We start from the raw sequence: 14621 nt of genomic DNA on the forward strand, positions 1-14621 counted from the left end.
TTTCTGTTCAATCGTTGAAAATGAAAATGTATACTTTAACTTGTCATGAAGAAACATATGCAATAAGATAGTCTACAAGATATATGAAAAGAAAGTAAGAAACGAGGGTGGAAAAGTTGAAAATGGATTCTTGATAATATACGTGAGAATTACAGGTGAATTAATATAGTCAAAGCAGCAGACAACGATGAGGTAAAACAACCATAAACCAGCAATTTCTCAGAAATGGGTGGACAATTAACCTGTTAATTTTGACCCAAAGTAGTTCTGCATTTGTCTTTAGTGTTTATTGTCTTCTCTTGGTTCAAATAGTGTGGGAAGTTTCGACTTGGGTATTTCTTCCGCTGTTACGTCGTCGTGCAATTTGGTTATTGCTTGTTTCTTCCCAACAGTTCACGCACTTGCTTCAACATAATATCATAAACAAATGTTCTGGATTTGAGTCTCACCACCACCACCCATTACGAAAGAATCTTAATGTACTTAATCTATGGGGAAAGATATCAGGCTCGCACGTGACACCGTGTTGAAGACATAATTAAGTAAATAAAAATGTATTCTCTCTAATAGCTTAAATGTTCAGTTGAGATGAGCTACACATAATTAAGAACGATTCATGCGAATATGGAAAAAAGATTTCAGCGTTAGCTCAAGCCCAAAATAATTATGCATAGTTTAACTTATGGTATATATGCTTGTACTAGCTGCCAAGTATTAAAACATACATGACCTTTTGAAAAACTATACAAAATCCTACAATAAAATAGTATGTGATGTCAACATATAATGGTGCAGTGCCTACAGTTGGTACTCCTGTGACTGTTGGATCGAATAAGGTGGAAATAGCTATGAAAGAAAATATGCATCTTTATACCTCTTTATAAAATTTCATGAATTTGGAAAGCGCAATGCTCCGACCCCATCTCTATATCTCCTTGTCTTTGGTGTTAGTTGCACGAGTAAAGTCAGATGGATCCTGAAAAAGAGAGACAATCACCAATAGGGGTGACGTGATGAATATGATTAGAAATTTTGAATTTACGTCCTTGAAATAGAGGCAGAACTAGCATTTTCACTAACGGCATTCAAAACATATAAAAGAAAATGTACTAAGAAGCTAAAGATTGTTCAACGAAAGAGTTTTGAGAGAGAGTATGTAATTTTTCGATGAAGGGGTTTAATTGATCAATTGACATTTCTTAAACAGGATGGCTCTGTCACCGTATAAAATAAAGAAATTTCTAGAAGAAAATGCTTTTCCGCTAATAATTTAAATTAGTCAAATAAGTATGCACCGAATGCCGTATAACCATTTATAAATAAATAAAACGAGAGACGGAGGGGAAGAGAGATTTTCTTAGGAAATTGGTGGTTTCAAGAGAGCTTTTCTAGAGATTTTAAGGTCGAGGGTCATAGTTTCTTGATGCGGGGTTACCCCACCAATGTGGGACCCCACAATTCTACCAAGAGTAGGGACCACAACCTTATCCTTTTTGGTCTGGTCTATTAGTCTACTTGATTACATTTTTCTTTTTAATTGTGGCGGAGGTGGTTGATTTTCTCTTAGAAGCCAAAGACGACAAATAATAAAGCACACTATCGGCCATGATACCAAACCTTTTCATGCATTTTTGGACAAAATAGTGTCCCTAACCAGCATATAAATGATCATGTTTCCTCCCTTCCCTTTTTACCTCTCTTCTTCAATAATGTTCTAACACTCTTCTCTCTCTTTTGGTTTAGGCATTTTTACAAACTTAGCTCGATTTTGCAACTTTAGAGATGAATCTATCAGTGAATGGTCAATCACAAGTGCCTCCGGGCTTCCGTTTTCATCCAACAGAAGAAGAGCTTCTTCACTATTACTTGAGGAAAAAGATTGCTAACGACAAGATTGACCTTGATGTTATCCGCGAAGTAGACCTCAACAAGCTCGAACCATGGGACATTCTAGGTGAGATCACATTCATCATGTTGAAGTGTGGCAGTTTTATTTAAAAATTTAAGATGCTAAAAATCTATTTATTTACTTAATTATATTTGTCTTCAGTACATAAGTTGTATCAAATATTTGATATACATTATTTTAACTCTGTGCCAGAAAAGTGCAAAATAGGATCGACGCCACAAAGTGATTGGTATTTCTTCAGCCACAAGGACAAGAAGTATCCGACGGGGACTCGCACGAATCGAGCCACTGCTGCGGGATTCTGGAAGGCTACTGGACGGGACAAAGTCATATATGGCAATTGTAAGAGAATAGGAATGAGGAAGACCTTAGTGTTCTATAAAGGGCGTGCCCCACATGGACTGAAATTAGATTGGATCATGCATGAGTATCGCCTCGACGACAATTCCACCCCTCAAGACGCCCTCGACTTTTGTGTACGTGTCCCTAATCTTTCTTCACATCTACTAATTATCACATCCATATAATTTATTTTATCTTATATACACTGATATACAGTGGCAAAGTCAAAAACCTGATGCGGCATATAACTTATCTTATTTTCAAGATCACAAAATTCTACCATTTACGTGCTGTAGCATGTAACCAGTATTATTTTCAAAATTATAAGATTTCATTTTTATGAAGTGTTAGTTACTTGTATGTAGATATTTTTAAGGTGACCTGATAATCTACTGTGGATGTACATAAGTTGAACTCATTTATTCTTAATATACAGGCCTCTGAATCAGCTGCTCCGGAAGAGAGCTGGGTGGTGTGCCGTGTTTTCAAGAAGAAGAGCTACCATAAAGTACCTGAAATCCCTCAAAGCTCCTCTGCTGTCTCTAGAACTCTTACTCAGAACCCAAACACTGATGGCGTTCTTGATCAAATACTCATGTACATGGGAAGGTCATGCAAACAACAACATGATCAAACCAAACACAACAATATCTCGCATGTCAACGACAACCCAAACATTCAATTTGATAATATTGAAGGCAGCGGTTTCCTACATCTTCCAGAGCTGGTGAATCATCGTCCGACGACCAACAACTTGGAACTAATTCATCAAGATTGCAGCTTTGATGAGATCATGTCAAAAGGAACTGATCAACATTACTCTTACATGAATAATTACCATGAGGATGAGGAGGCTGATAAGAAAAATGGCCCTGCTTGTGACTGGGTGACTCTGGATCGCCTGGTGGCTTCTCAACTTAATGGCCATCTCGAAATATCAACCAACAACACCACTCGATACAATGATGATGATGTTGAATTTTGGAGTTATGCGCAATCATCAACCTTTGATCCATTAAGCCACCTGTCCGTATGAATCATACTTAGATTAACTTGGTACTGTTTATTATATCCAAAGTAGTACGTGCCTAGTTCTAGGAGTTGAGATAATAGTGGCTATTCTGAGTGATATAACAGTACTACTATTCCTCTGTATTCAAATTAATTATGAGCCGTTCATATTTTCTTTGAAGAGGGACATCATTGTCAACTGGAATATTTTTTCCGAGTAACGTTGTCCCCGGCCATTTTGATCATTATATTGGCTATATACACAAAGACTGGGGCAGATCCACATGGTGTCAAGTGGATTCATATCAACCCACTTGTCAAAAAATTATAGTGTATATATATAAAATCAGTCTTTGAAAAAGTAGACGTATATATTTAATTTTTGACTCCACTTTAAACAAGTGAAATGCTCAGTCCAGTGGCAAAATGGGTTCAAAAGTTTTTAAATGGTCACGAGTTCGAAACCATCTACGACAAATGAGCCATCTTTTTTTTTTTTTTTTTGAATCATTTAAAATTAAAATTTCAGCACACAAGTAATATTAGAACCTCTGAGCATATCTTCGTCCCTTACTCCCTTTTCCATTTTCTTTTTTTAATCTATATATCTATATAAAGCTGGGCTTAGGAGATGTGATGTGGCATGCCTCTAAAGCCAGAAAACCTATTTATCTTTATTCTCAATTTTTTTGCCTTTATCTCATATTTAAATTGTATAATAGATAAATAAATAAATTAGGAAAAAAATGTGCTAATTTAATATATCATCACGTAACAGTTGCGTCCGCATTTACAAACGTTGCCTTTTAAAAGTGTTGATTTAAATTTTCTCTTTCCTTATTCATTATTGAAGCGTTGTGTCACATCCTTAGTCTTCAACTAAGCGCACGTGCGGCACTTGGCAACTCGCTCACGTTCTTGCACAACTTGCTCACGATCTTGCTTTGCCAAGTCAGCCTAGATTACTACACTCAAGATCGCTAAGGGAATAGTAATTGAGAAAGACGAGAAATTTACTAGAATGAAGCTTTTTATTATAGAAGACTTGTTGGATTTTTGCTTGATGGTTTTTACAAATGAATGACCCTCTATTTATACTACTCACCTAGGGACTAGTATGCAAATAATAATTAATGTATAAGTCCCTACTTATTTACAAAGAAGTCCCTACTCTAGAATTATCCACTAGGCTAGAATGTTCTAAGGTCTTCCTAAGAAATCTTCTAGGAAGTCCATAAATATCTAGAGCATCTCCACATGAATCTCCATAGCTCTAGAATCATCCAACACATGCTAGACTTTTTTTTCCATGTAAGCATCCACATGGCAAAAATAGCTCCAAATGGCACTTAGGTGGCAAGATGACGTGGCGGGTCATCGCACTCTCCCCCACCTGATGTTGTGACGACCGCGGCGCATTGCTGCAACATAAACTCTCGAATCTTGTCTTTAAATTGACACAAGTCTTCATAACGCTCCCCGTGGCCTCTTGGGTGGTTACCCCTTCCAGTGGACGAGGAACATGGCGGTGTCTTTCTACCCTTGTCTTCGCCTGGCCTGGTAATCAATGATAGCTTCAATCTCCCTATCGTGTGAGGCGGTGATGGTAATCGGTGCATGACTTGACCCTTTCCCGGTTCATGCTCCAACTCAATCTTGTGATCCAGCTCAGGCCTAAGAGGCAAGCTCTTAGGTAGCTCTTCGAAAATACCCGGTTCATGCTCCAACTCAATCTTGTGATCCAGCTCAGGCCTAAGAGGCAAGCTCTTAGGTAGCTCTTCGGAAATACCATCTTTGTTTTCTTCGAGCAAATTATCTATCCAAGGCGGCGGTGTCTCTTGGGTACCATTATCTTCCTTCAAACTTGTAATGGTTGCCATGTTGTTGGCTCCTCTTTCGAGCCCCTCGACAAGGCGCATAGGCCGAAAGTTGTGCATGGCCCTATTCATGCGACATAGTCACTGTAGGCACCATGCAAGTGCTTTCTCGCTCCATGACCAAGAGACGTTTGAGGTAGGGGTCGATCCTCGCATGATAATGCCTAAAGAACTCTTGCCCCAAAACAATGTCAAAGATATCCATAGTAGTGGCGGTAAAATTTGTCGTACCTTTCCAGTCGCCCAATTTGACACTAACGCCATTAGCTACACCACGAGCATTTTCTGGCTTAGCATTGCGGTCTTGATGAGGGCGTTAATTGGAGCGAGCTTCAACTCTAGTTTCTTCGGTGCAGCCTCGGTCACAAAATTGTGAGTCGCTCCAGTGTCCACCAATGCACGAGCGAGCTTGTTGTTTATGGTGAGATCCACGTATTGATTTTTATTCTCGTCGGGTTGGATAGGTTGCTTCTTGACAGCGCCACATATGCTTATCATACCTAACTGTGCGGTGCACGAACTCTCTCCTTGCGTCGCTCCTTTCGTTCACGGACCATTGCATTGAGGCTCTTCAAGTCGGGGCAATTTCTGAAGCCTTGTGGTCCTCCACATATATAGCATCCCTTCTTCTCGATCTGCGCCTTCTTCTCAGCATAGCCCTGACGACCACTTGACTTTTTGCCGTCGAACTTGTTGGCATTTTGAGTCTGAGTAGTGTTGTTGAGAGTCCTTGTTCTTACGACGGTCTCCCTCACCTTTGGCATTGCCACCCCTTGACTCATTACCTTTGCCTTTGTCGCGTTTGTCATGCTTGAAATCCATCAAAGACTCGGCCTCCACTATGGCTTGGTCTATATCACTGACTTGTCGGCGTTGTAACTCCTGCTTAGCCTAGTTCTGTAACCCGTCCATGAAGTGAAATAACAAGTCATCGCTAGTGAGGTTGGGAATTTGAAGCATACGGGTGGTGAACTCCTTGACATAGTCGCGAATGCTCACTGCCTTGACTCTCTAAGTTTGCGCCTTGCCTCATACAAGACATTATTTGGGAAGAAGCTGCCGCTAAAGGCGATCCCACGTGTTGATTGTGCATAGACCTTTGTCGGCGTCGGCGACCTTTTTCTCTACCATAACATGGCGAGGTCTCGTTAGGTACAACACAGCGGTGTTAATCTTGACCTCATCATCCCTCACTTTTCCATGCACGAAATAATTCTCCAAGTGCCAAAGAAAGTTCTCCACCTCTTGTGCATCACGAACCCCTTTAAACACTGGTGGCTTGGGAGCCTCAATCTTAGCTTCCTCGTCACAACAACATTGTTGGTTGCCTCGGTCACGCCAACATTGACCTTTCTCTTTGAGTGCCACTATCTTTGCCTTCATGGCATCGATAGTACTCAACGCCTCCACGAGTCCGCACTCTAAGGCGGTGATGGTTTGCTTTTACCTCAATCTCGACTGCATGTGCCCTTCCAAGTCATTTCGGATGCTTTCAATCTCTTCAAGAGTATGCCCCTCCAAGAACGCTAAGAGTGCCCTCCACCTTGCCTAAACGTTGGCCAAATATGTCGATGGCGTCCATCCCCACGTTAACCTTCATAACCCACTCTTTACCGAGCGAGACGTCCTCGGACAGGACCTTCACATCATCCTCGCTCACCTCAGTGGTAGATGGTTCTTGGGATGTAAGCCATTTGGCACAACCTGCGCGGCACCTCCGGCTCTTGTTGGCGTCATTCCTCTTTCGTTATGGCCCTTCTTGCCGGCGGCATCACGGATGACGTTGGCTTGGGTTTTAGCGAGAGTTGATTTCTCCGTCGTTTGTCATTCCCTTAGTCGTAACCTTCGCTGCGATACCACGTTGTCACGTCCTTAGTCTTGACTAAGCGCACGTGCGGCACTTGACAACTCGCTCACGTTCTTGCACAACTTGCTCACGATCTTGCTTTGCCAAGTCGGCCCTAGATTACTACACTCAAGATCGCTAAGGGAATAGTAATTGAGAAAGACAAGAGAAATTTCTTAGAATGAAGGCTTTTTATTATAGAAGACTTGTTGGATTTTTGTCGATGGTTTTTACAAATGAATGACCTCTATTTATACTACTCACCTAGGACTAGTATGCAAATAATAATTAATGTATAAGTCCTACTTATTTACAAAGAAGTCCGCTCTGAATTATCCACTGGGACAGAATGTTAAGGTCTTCCTAAGAAATGTACAGGAAGTCCATAAATATCTAGAGCATCTCCACATGAATCTCCATAGCTCTAGAATCATCGAACACATGCTAGACTTTTTTTTTCCATGTAAGCATCCACATGGCAAAAATAGCTCCAAATGGCACTTAGGTGGCAAGATGACGTGGCGGGTCATCACAGTTGCCTTTTAAAAATAGAAGTGTCAAAATTTTACTTCTCTCTCTCCTCAATTATTATTGAAACGTTGCCTTTCAAGATTTAGTGTCAAAATTTTACTTCTCTCTCACCTTAGTTATCACTGAGTTAATAATCCACACCTATTCGGCCATTCCTTTACCCACGTTACTTCCCATTCAATATCATCTTTTATACTGATTTGTTTCAACTGCCCATTATTTTCAACATATTAAAAATTTCCTTTACCTCTATGGCTTTATGCTTCTTTTTTCTTTGCATTACTGACTAGCAATATAAACTTTCTTTCTCTTTATTTATTCGAATTATCATTGATTTACGTTTTGATTTGTAACCGTAGTTTGGCTTCTGCTTATGGATATAATTCTGCATCTTTTTAAATTTTCTCCGGTGTGCATGTATGATATCAGTTAATTATTTACTTTTCCTCTTCAATTATTAGGTTTTTTTTTTTTTTTAAAACAAGAATGATAAGTGAGCAACTAACCAACGAAAAGAAAGTGTTTTATGTTTCGTGATTTTGAAGGAGAATGACAATTATGTAAAAGAGATTCAAGAAGAAAACTGATAATGTGACTGGCATGGAGAGGAATGTAAGGTGGTCAAGCTTCTACTATTTTTTTACTGAAAGTTTGCTACAAAGAAAAGACATATTGAATTAAGAAAAAGTGGAATTGACTGCTCCATTTGCCTGAAAATACGATTTAAACCATAAATCCTCAATCACTCTTTGGTTTCTGTTCATTAATACTCCCTCCTTTCCAATTTATGTCACACCTTTCACGTTAATTTGATCAACCCTTGAAGCTAGATTGAATTACATCAACTTAACATTTTTAAATTAAAATTTACATATTAAAAAACTATACGAAAAGTACTAGAAGTTGCAACTTTTCTCATATCAATTTGATGAAAATATATATTATAAAATATCGATCAAAATTTACATACTTTGAATCTCGAGAAACGAGAAGTGCCACATAAATTGAGAAACAAAGAGTCTGTTTTTTCTTATTTTCAATGTATTTTTTTAATCTAATATTTGTTCTTTAATTCTGTGTTGGTGAATTTTTTTATAAATAATAAAAAAGAGAAATAATGATGGTTTCTCTGTGGAACAAGGTGATACTAAAAAATGATGATGAAGTTGTTAGTAACTCTTTTTTGGTTTACGGTCCATTTGAATCTTTTTGTTGATTGATCTTAAAATCTCATGAAACAATTGTTTTTTTTAAGACTAATAAAAAATCCGTCTTCTTTATCTGAAGCTTGAATTGAATCTCATTATTAAGTGATAATACAAGATTAAAATTTTGTATGTGTAGGATTGGGATAAAATTCATTTAACTTCGTTGTTATTTTATTATTTGCCAGACTTTTTTGTGTACAAAAATTGACAGGCTAAATTGACGATAGTTATGGTTGTCTCAGTCTCAAGTTGCATCCTAAAAAAATCAAATTTTCAAGGTAGTGATTTTCACATTATTTATTTGATTTTAGTTTTTTTTTCTTGAATATTAGTCGTGGTTACGAAAAATAGGCAAATAAGCTGTGATGATGCTTATTCGTAAAATCTGTTTAGTTCAATTAAAAAAAATAAAAAATATGCGCGATGATCTAATCATATAGCATATCTAAATTTTTTCTTTTGCAGTTTTGATGTTTTCTGTTCTTTATCTCTTGGTGGTGCTTTTTGACTTGGTTTAAGTTCTTCAAGGTGATCTTCAATACGGCACTAATGCGGTCAATAATGAAACTATTCCAAATTTGTTAATTCGATCCGTGATTCGAATCAAGAAATTCATCTACACGTTTTCTTGCAGTATGATTCCTCTTACTTTTACATTTTCCTTCAAATTTATATTAAATAATTCGTTGCATGTGGTACCTGATGTCTAAACTAATAATTGTTGCTTACATTTCATTTTAAGGCATGTAAGAACACTAAATAATACTCTGTTGGCTTCTCTGGCAATAGCTTTATGTACTATTTACATTTTCTTTTATCTTAGAAAAATGCATGCCGTGTAGTTGAAGTTATAGATACAAAGAATATATCAAGTAAAAACATTATATAACACATTAAAAAAATGATGAATGAATAATACTTCTAAATCATTCATTAAAGGTACTTCCTGAAATATTTTCAACAGTTTAAATTCTTTTTTACAAGAATTTGCTTTTTGTTATTTTTAATTCTTAATATTAGAAAAAGTAAGTGGCAAAATTCAATGAAGTCATCTATGATCGCGCAAAGCGCAGACAGATTTCCTAGTTTCTAATATAATAGTATAGAACTTAAAGAACAAAAAGGACCCAAATCCCAATCTAAAAAGGTACAGAAATCCCCAAATTCCAAACCCCTCACTCGCTGGTCTCTCTCAGGCAAGCGAGTTTTATGGATCAAGTTTGGCTCTCTCGGCTATCGCATCAACACCAAACATCGATCAAGTTCAGCTCGTTATCCTTTCATACAAATAAAATTATTGTGGATATTTTTGATGTTGAATAGTGAATATAAGCATGTAATGGAAGGAATAGGTAGAATGAAAACAAAGTATTCATAATAAAATAATTCTCAAGCATGATGCCATTTTTTCTACAGTTACACTAAAACTGTATAATAGAATAGAAGAGTTAATGATAATGAACCTTTTTCCTATGTCTTTGCTTTTCCTTTGCTGCCTCTCTATTCTGTTATATTATTGTTCTAACTTCTAATTGGAATTTTAATTTTGTAATCTAGTTTCAAAGTCCAATGAAGAGATATTTCTCTACGATATCGTCCAAGTTGCCACAACCAAGTTCATTCGCTCTAAATATTTCTCGTGTGGAAGAAAACTTGAACCAGTTAGAAGAAAATCATCATTCTGCAAAAAGACAAAAGCAAGGAGTCGATTTGGATTCTCTACTAGCAGATCCAAAGAAAAGAATATCCATTCTGGACTATCATCCAGATGAACGTGATGAGATTAGACGAGCATATATCCAAAGGCGTCCTCATCAGCTTCAACTTCCTATGTTTTCTCAAACAGATTTTTACGGATATAAATGTCATTTTTGTAACACCTTGTAAATCCGTACTAAACCATATTCATGAATCAGGAGGTTAGAAATCCAAGAAAGAGAGTGTTGGAGTCGAAAATAGGTCTTAGTTCAGAAACCACGCGTTACGCTCCAAGGGACGGTCCGTAACATGTGTTACGGTCTGTCATTCTTATCTTAACGGGTATGCTTGGAAAATCACTGTCTCATAACTTTTGGACCAAAGCACGGTTCATCGTTACGGCCCGTAACACGTGTTATGGCCCGTAACGTGTCACCGTAACCCACCCTAAAAAATCAGAACCTCTCTAGAAATTTAGCATGCATTACGACCCAGGGTTATAGAACGTAACAGGAGATACGAACCGTATCTCATGTCTGTAGCCCAACCTCAAAACCTAGAAGCTCACTGGAAATTTCACTCACGTGATGGTCTAGTGTTACGGACCATAACACGGTCCGTAATGGTGCCGCGACTGAGACAATTAAAAGACGGGATTTCAATTTTTATTTCATAAGTCTCATTCCTCTCAAGCCCTAACACGAAAATTCTCTCCTCCCAACTTCTCTAAGCATCAAGGTAAGTTCCTTAAAACCCTCCTAAGTGAATTCCATCAATTTTCCCATGAATTTTAAGTAGGAATTCCATGTTCTTAACATAGGGTTTTCAAGATAACCCAATTAAAGGGATTCAAGACCAAGGGTTAGAATTCTTCTTCCAAGAATAGATTTTTACTACAAGCTGGAACATTACCAGGTATGTAGACGTTATCCACGTGTGGGAACATCCTTGTTCTTCCCCATGTTTCAGTATTCCATGATTACACCCACATGTTTTAGGGTTCTAGTATATTCATGATAAACCACAGACACTTGAACCATGATATATTATCTTGTGGTTATAATTCCGTTTGATTAGTCTTAATTTACTATTTCGGTGATTAAGACTCAGTCCGTAATCTATGAAAAACCCATAACTTGCATCCCATGGGTTCTATAACACAAGATATGAGATATTATGCTTATTCCTATGAAAAGCTTGTATATATGTATTTATTGTCACGTCTTCATGTATCCATGTTCATGTTAAGAATCAGAAACTATGTCTTCAGTTATCTTTCATGTTCGGGAGTTGTATTAATACCGAAAAGGCTCAGATAGCCTGAAACTACGTATGCCAAAGTAGGATAAGGATCGCGCCGCCCAGTTAGGACGATTCCTTCATGTTTTCCCCATTGAGGGATTTTGGATCCATTCATGTCATGCATGTCTCGTACCCTGACAAGGTACGGGATGGCTGAGCTGATCGGGCCGTGATCAAACTCCACGTTTCTCCCCGTGGTGGTTTATATCGGTATTATAGTTACTATCATGTCTTCACCTCAGTTACAGATTATTTCATGTTTACAGTACTCATGTTCATGTTCACAGTACTCATGTTCATGTTCAGTATTCAGTTTCAGTTTTAATTTCATGTCTATGTATCATGTGCCTACGTATTCTCTCATGTGTTTACATACCATTATATTCAAAGTACTGACGTCCTCGTTTATTGCCTTGGGGGCCTGCATTTCATGATGCAGATACAGACTTACAAGACGACGCAGCTGCTCGCTAGGATCACTTGTATCAGCCCACTTTGGTCAGCCCCATTTTATTCGGGGCTAAGTTAGTCTTATTTATTTCATGTCATGTCTAGATAGTTCAGTTTAAGGTATGCCGGGGGCCTTGTCCTGGCAAACAGTTCAGTACTCAGTTGTCATGTTAGACGTTTCATATACTATCACAACAGTTATGTCATGTCAGATACTTCTTAGTTTGTAGCTGCTTTGGCTCAGTACTATTCTTATGGTTATTTCAGAATTACTTTCACTTTATAAATTAGACTTCATGTTTTAGTATTTAGTTTATGTATGCTTTATGATGCTCATGTTGATTCAGCAAGCCATGTGGTTCGCTCGGTCACATGCAGCCAAGCACCGAGTGCCGTGTTACGCCCAGGCCATGGTTCGGCGTGACAGTTTTAGTCGTAAATGGTATAAAAATATCATGATTGGTTGGAGTATAGTGTGATAGAAGATGCTACTTATTGTTTGTGTTGTTATTTATTTCAAGATGAAAGCATTCATCAAGGTGGAGGCGAAACATTTTCAAGTATAGGGTTCAAGAGTTGGCACAAAAAGAAAAGATTAGATAAGCACGTTGGTGAGTTGAACAGTGATCACAATGAGGCAAATATGAAGTGTGAACATCTAATGCGACAAGAACAGTCAATTCAAGTTGCGTTTGTAAAGCCGTATAATAAAACTAAGCTTGAGCACATAATTCGTTTAAAGGCTTCAATTGAGGTGGTGAGACTCCTTTTGAATCAAGGATTGGCATTTCGGGGACAGCGTGAAGATGAATCATCAATAAACAAAGGTAACTTTCTTGAAATTCTTTCATGATATGCGAAGTGGTGTGATAAAATTAGTGATCTTGTGTTGAAAACTGCTTCGAAAAATGATCAATTGACTTATCATAAAATTCAAAAAGATACTATCACTTCATGTAAGCTTGAAACAATTAAATTATTATGGAGGATCTAAATGGTGACTATTTCTCATTGCTAGTTGATTAATCTGGTGATGTGTCACGTAAGGAGCAAATGGCAATTGTTTTGCGATATGTTGATAAATGGGGATCTATGGTGGAACGGTTTATTGGGATCATTCATGTTCGTGATACTAGTGCTTTATGTTTAAAAGAAGTAATTGTTAACTACCTTGCTCAACATTCTTTGAGTTTATCTCATATACATGGACAATGCTATGATGGATCAAGCCATATGCAAGGGCGTCTAAGTGGCCTTAAAACTTTGATTCAACAAGAAAGTAGATCAGCTCATGCGATTCATTGTTTTGCTCATTAACTTCAGTTGACTCTTGTCAGGGTATCTAAAAAAATGTTTTCAAGTTAAAGAACTCGTATTGTTGGTTTCTAATGTCTTAAATGTAGTGAGATGTTCTTTTAAACGCATGGATGAACTTCGAAAATCTCAAGCAGAAAAAGTACAAGAAGCACTAGATATGGGCGTGGTTGAAACTGGTAAGGGCTTGAATCAAGAACTTGATCTTGCTAGGGCTGCCAATACTTGTTGGGGTTCACACTACAAATCTTTTAAAAAATTCATTAGCATGTTTGTCTCTATTACTGATGTTCTTGATACTATTGTTGTTGATTCTGAATGTGAATATAGAGCTAAGGCACCAGGATTTCTCAGGGTTTGTCAAACATTTGAGATTGCTTTCATATTGCACTTAATGAGAGATATTTTGGAGATCACAAATGAACTTAATGAATCATTATAAAAGAAAGAACAAGATATTGCAAATGCTATGTTACTAGTTCAAATGGTGAAGAAACGATTGCAAGATCTAAGAGACGAAGGCTAGGATCCGCGTATCGAGAATGTCTCAGCATTTTGTGTCAAGTATGATATTTTGATTACTAAGTTTGATGAGTTCTATGTTGATTTTGGAAGATCTCAACATAGAGTTGTTGATTATATTTCTCACATCATTATAGTGTTAACATATTTTGTAAGATTATTGATTGGAAACTTCAAGAACTCAAGGAACATTTTAACGAGGTGAGAACGGATTTTCTTATTGGAGTTTCTTGCTTGAAATCAGTTGACTCATTTTCTAGTTTTGACATCAAGAAAATATTGAGAATGGCTGAATTATATCCTGATGATTTTGGTGAAAAATATAATGGTTACTCTTAAAAATGAGCCCGAGGCTTATATTGTTGATGTCCATGATGTTGATGGAAGGTTCTCCAACCTAAAAGAACTTGGTAATCTTTCTGAAGAGCTAGTTAAAGTAAAGAAGCACTTAAATGATCCCCTTGTCTTTCGCCTTGTAAAATTTTCGTTGATCCTGCTGGTCGCCACTGCTACAGTTGAAAGAGCTTTTTCGGCAATGAAGTTGATCAAGAGTGAATTGCGAAATCGAATGGATGATGACTTCATGAGCGGTTGTAAAGTGCCTTATGTAG

At 37.6% G+C, this 14621-nt stretch overlaps 2 protein-coding genes across 2 annotated transcripts; both read left to right on the plus strand.

The window, feature by feature from the left end:
- The first annotated feature begins 1370 nt into the window (after window positions 1–1370).
- Window positions 1371–3416, plus strand: LOC132029254 (NAC domain-containing protein 43-like). Its single transcript, XM_059418568.1, has 3 exons — window positions 1371–1954; window positions 2102–2385; window positions 2688–3416. The coding sequence occupies exons 1-3, from the start codon at window positions 1783–1785 to the stop codon at window positions 3285–3287; spliced, it is 1056 nt and encodes a 351-aa protein (XP_059274551.1). The 5' UTR covers window positions 1371–1782; the 3' UTR covers window positions 3288–3416.
- Window positions 3417–10293: 6877 nt separating this feature from the next.
- LOC132031939 (uncharacterized) lies at window positions 10294–13930 on the plus strand. The gene is made up of 3 exons (XM_059421793.1): window positions 10294–10588; window positions 12696–13001; window positions 13512–13930. The coding sequence occupies exons 1-3, from the start codon at window positions 10294–10296 to the stop codon at window positions 13928–13930; spliced, it is 1020 nt and encodes a 339-aa protein (XP_059277776.1).
- Window positions 13931–14621: the final 691 nt, after the last annotated feature.

This window comes from Lycium ferocissimum, chromosome 9 (assembly GCF_029784015.1).
Source record: "Lycium ferocissimum isolate CSIRO_LF1 chromosome 9, AGI_CSIRO_Lferr_CH_V1, whole genome shotgun sequence".
NCBI lineage: Eukaryota > Viridiplantae > Streptophyta > Magnoliopsida > Solanales > Solanaceae > Lycium > Lycium ferocissimum.

Bases quoted from the DNA above. Each gene is read 5' to 3' on its own strand.
- LOC132029254 (XM_059418568.1), top strand. From the start codon at position 1,783: ATGAATCTATCAGTGAATGGTCAATCACAAGTGCCTCCGGGCTTCCGT. The intron at 1,955-2,101 runs GTGAGATCACAT...ACTCTGTGCCAG, and splicing joins CGAACCATGGGACATTCTAG to AAAAGTGCAAAATAGGATCG. The intron at 2,386-2,687 runs GTACGTGTCCCT...CTTAATATACAG, and splicing joins AAGACGCCCTCGACTTTTGT to GCCTCTGAATCAGCTGCTCC.
- LOC132031939 (XM_059421793.1), top strand. From the start codon at position 10,294: ATGAAGAGATATTTCTCTACGATATCGTCCAAGTTGCCACAACCAAGT. The intron at 10,589-12,695 runs GTCATTTTTGTA...ATTTATTTCAAG, and splicing joins AGATTTTTACGGATATAAAT to ATGAAAGCATTCATCAAGGT. The intron at 13,002-13,511 runs GTAACTTTCTTG...GACTCTTGTCAG, and splicing joins TGAATCATCAATAAACAAAG to GGTATCTAAAAAAATGTTTT.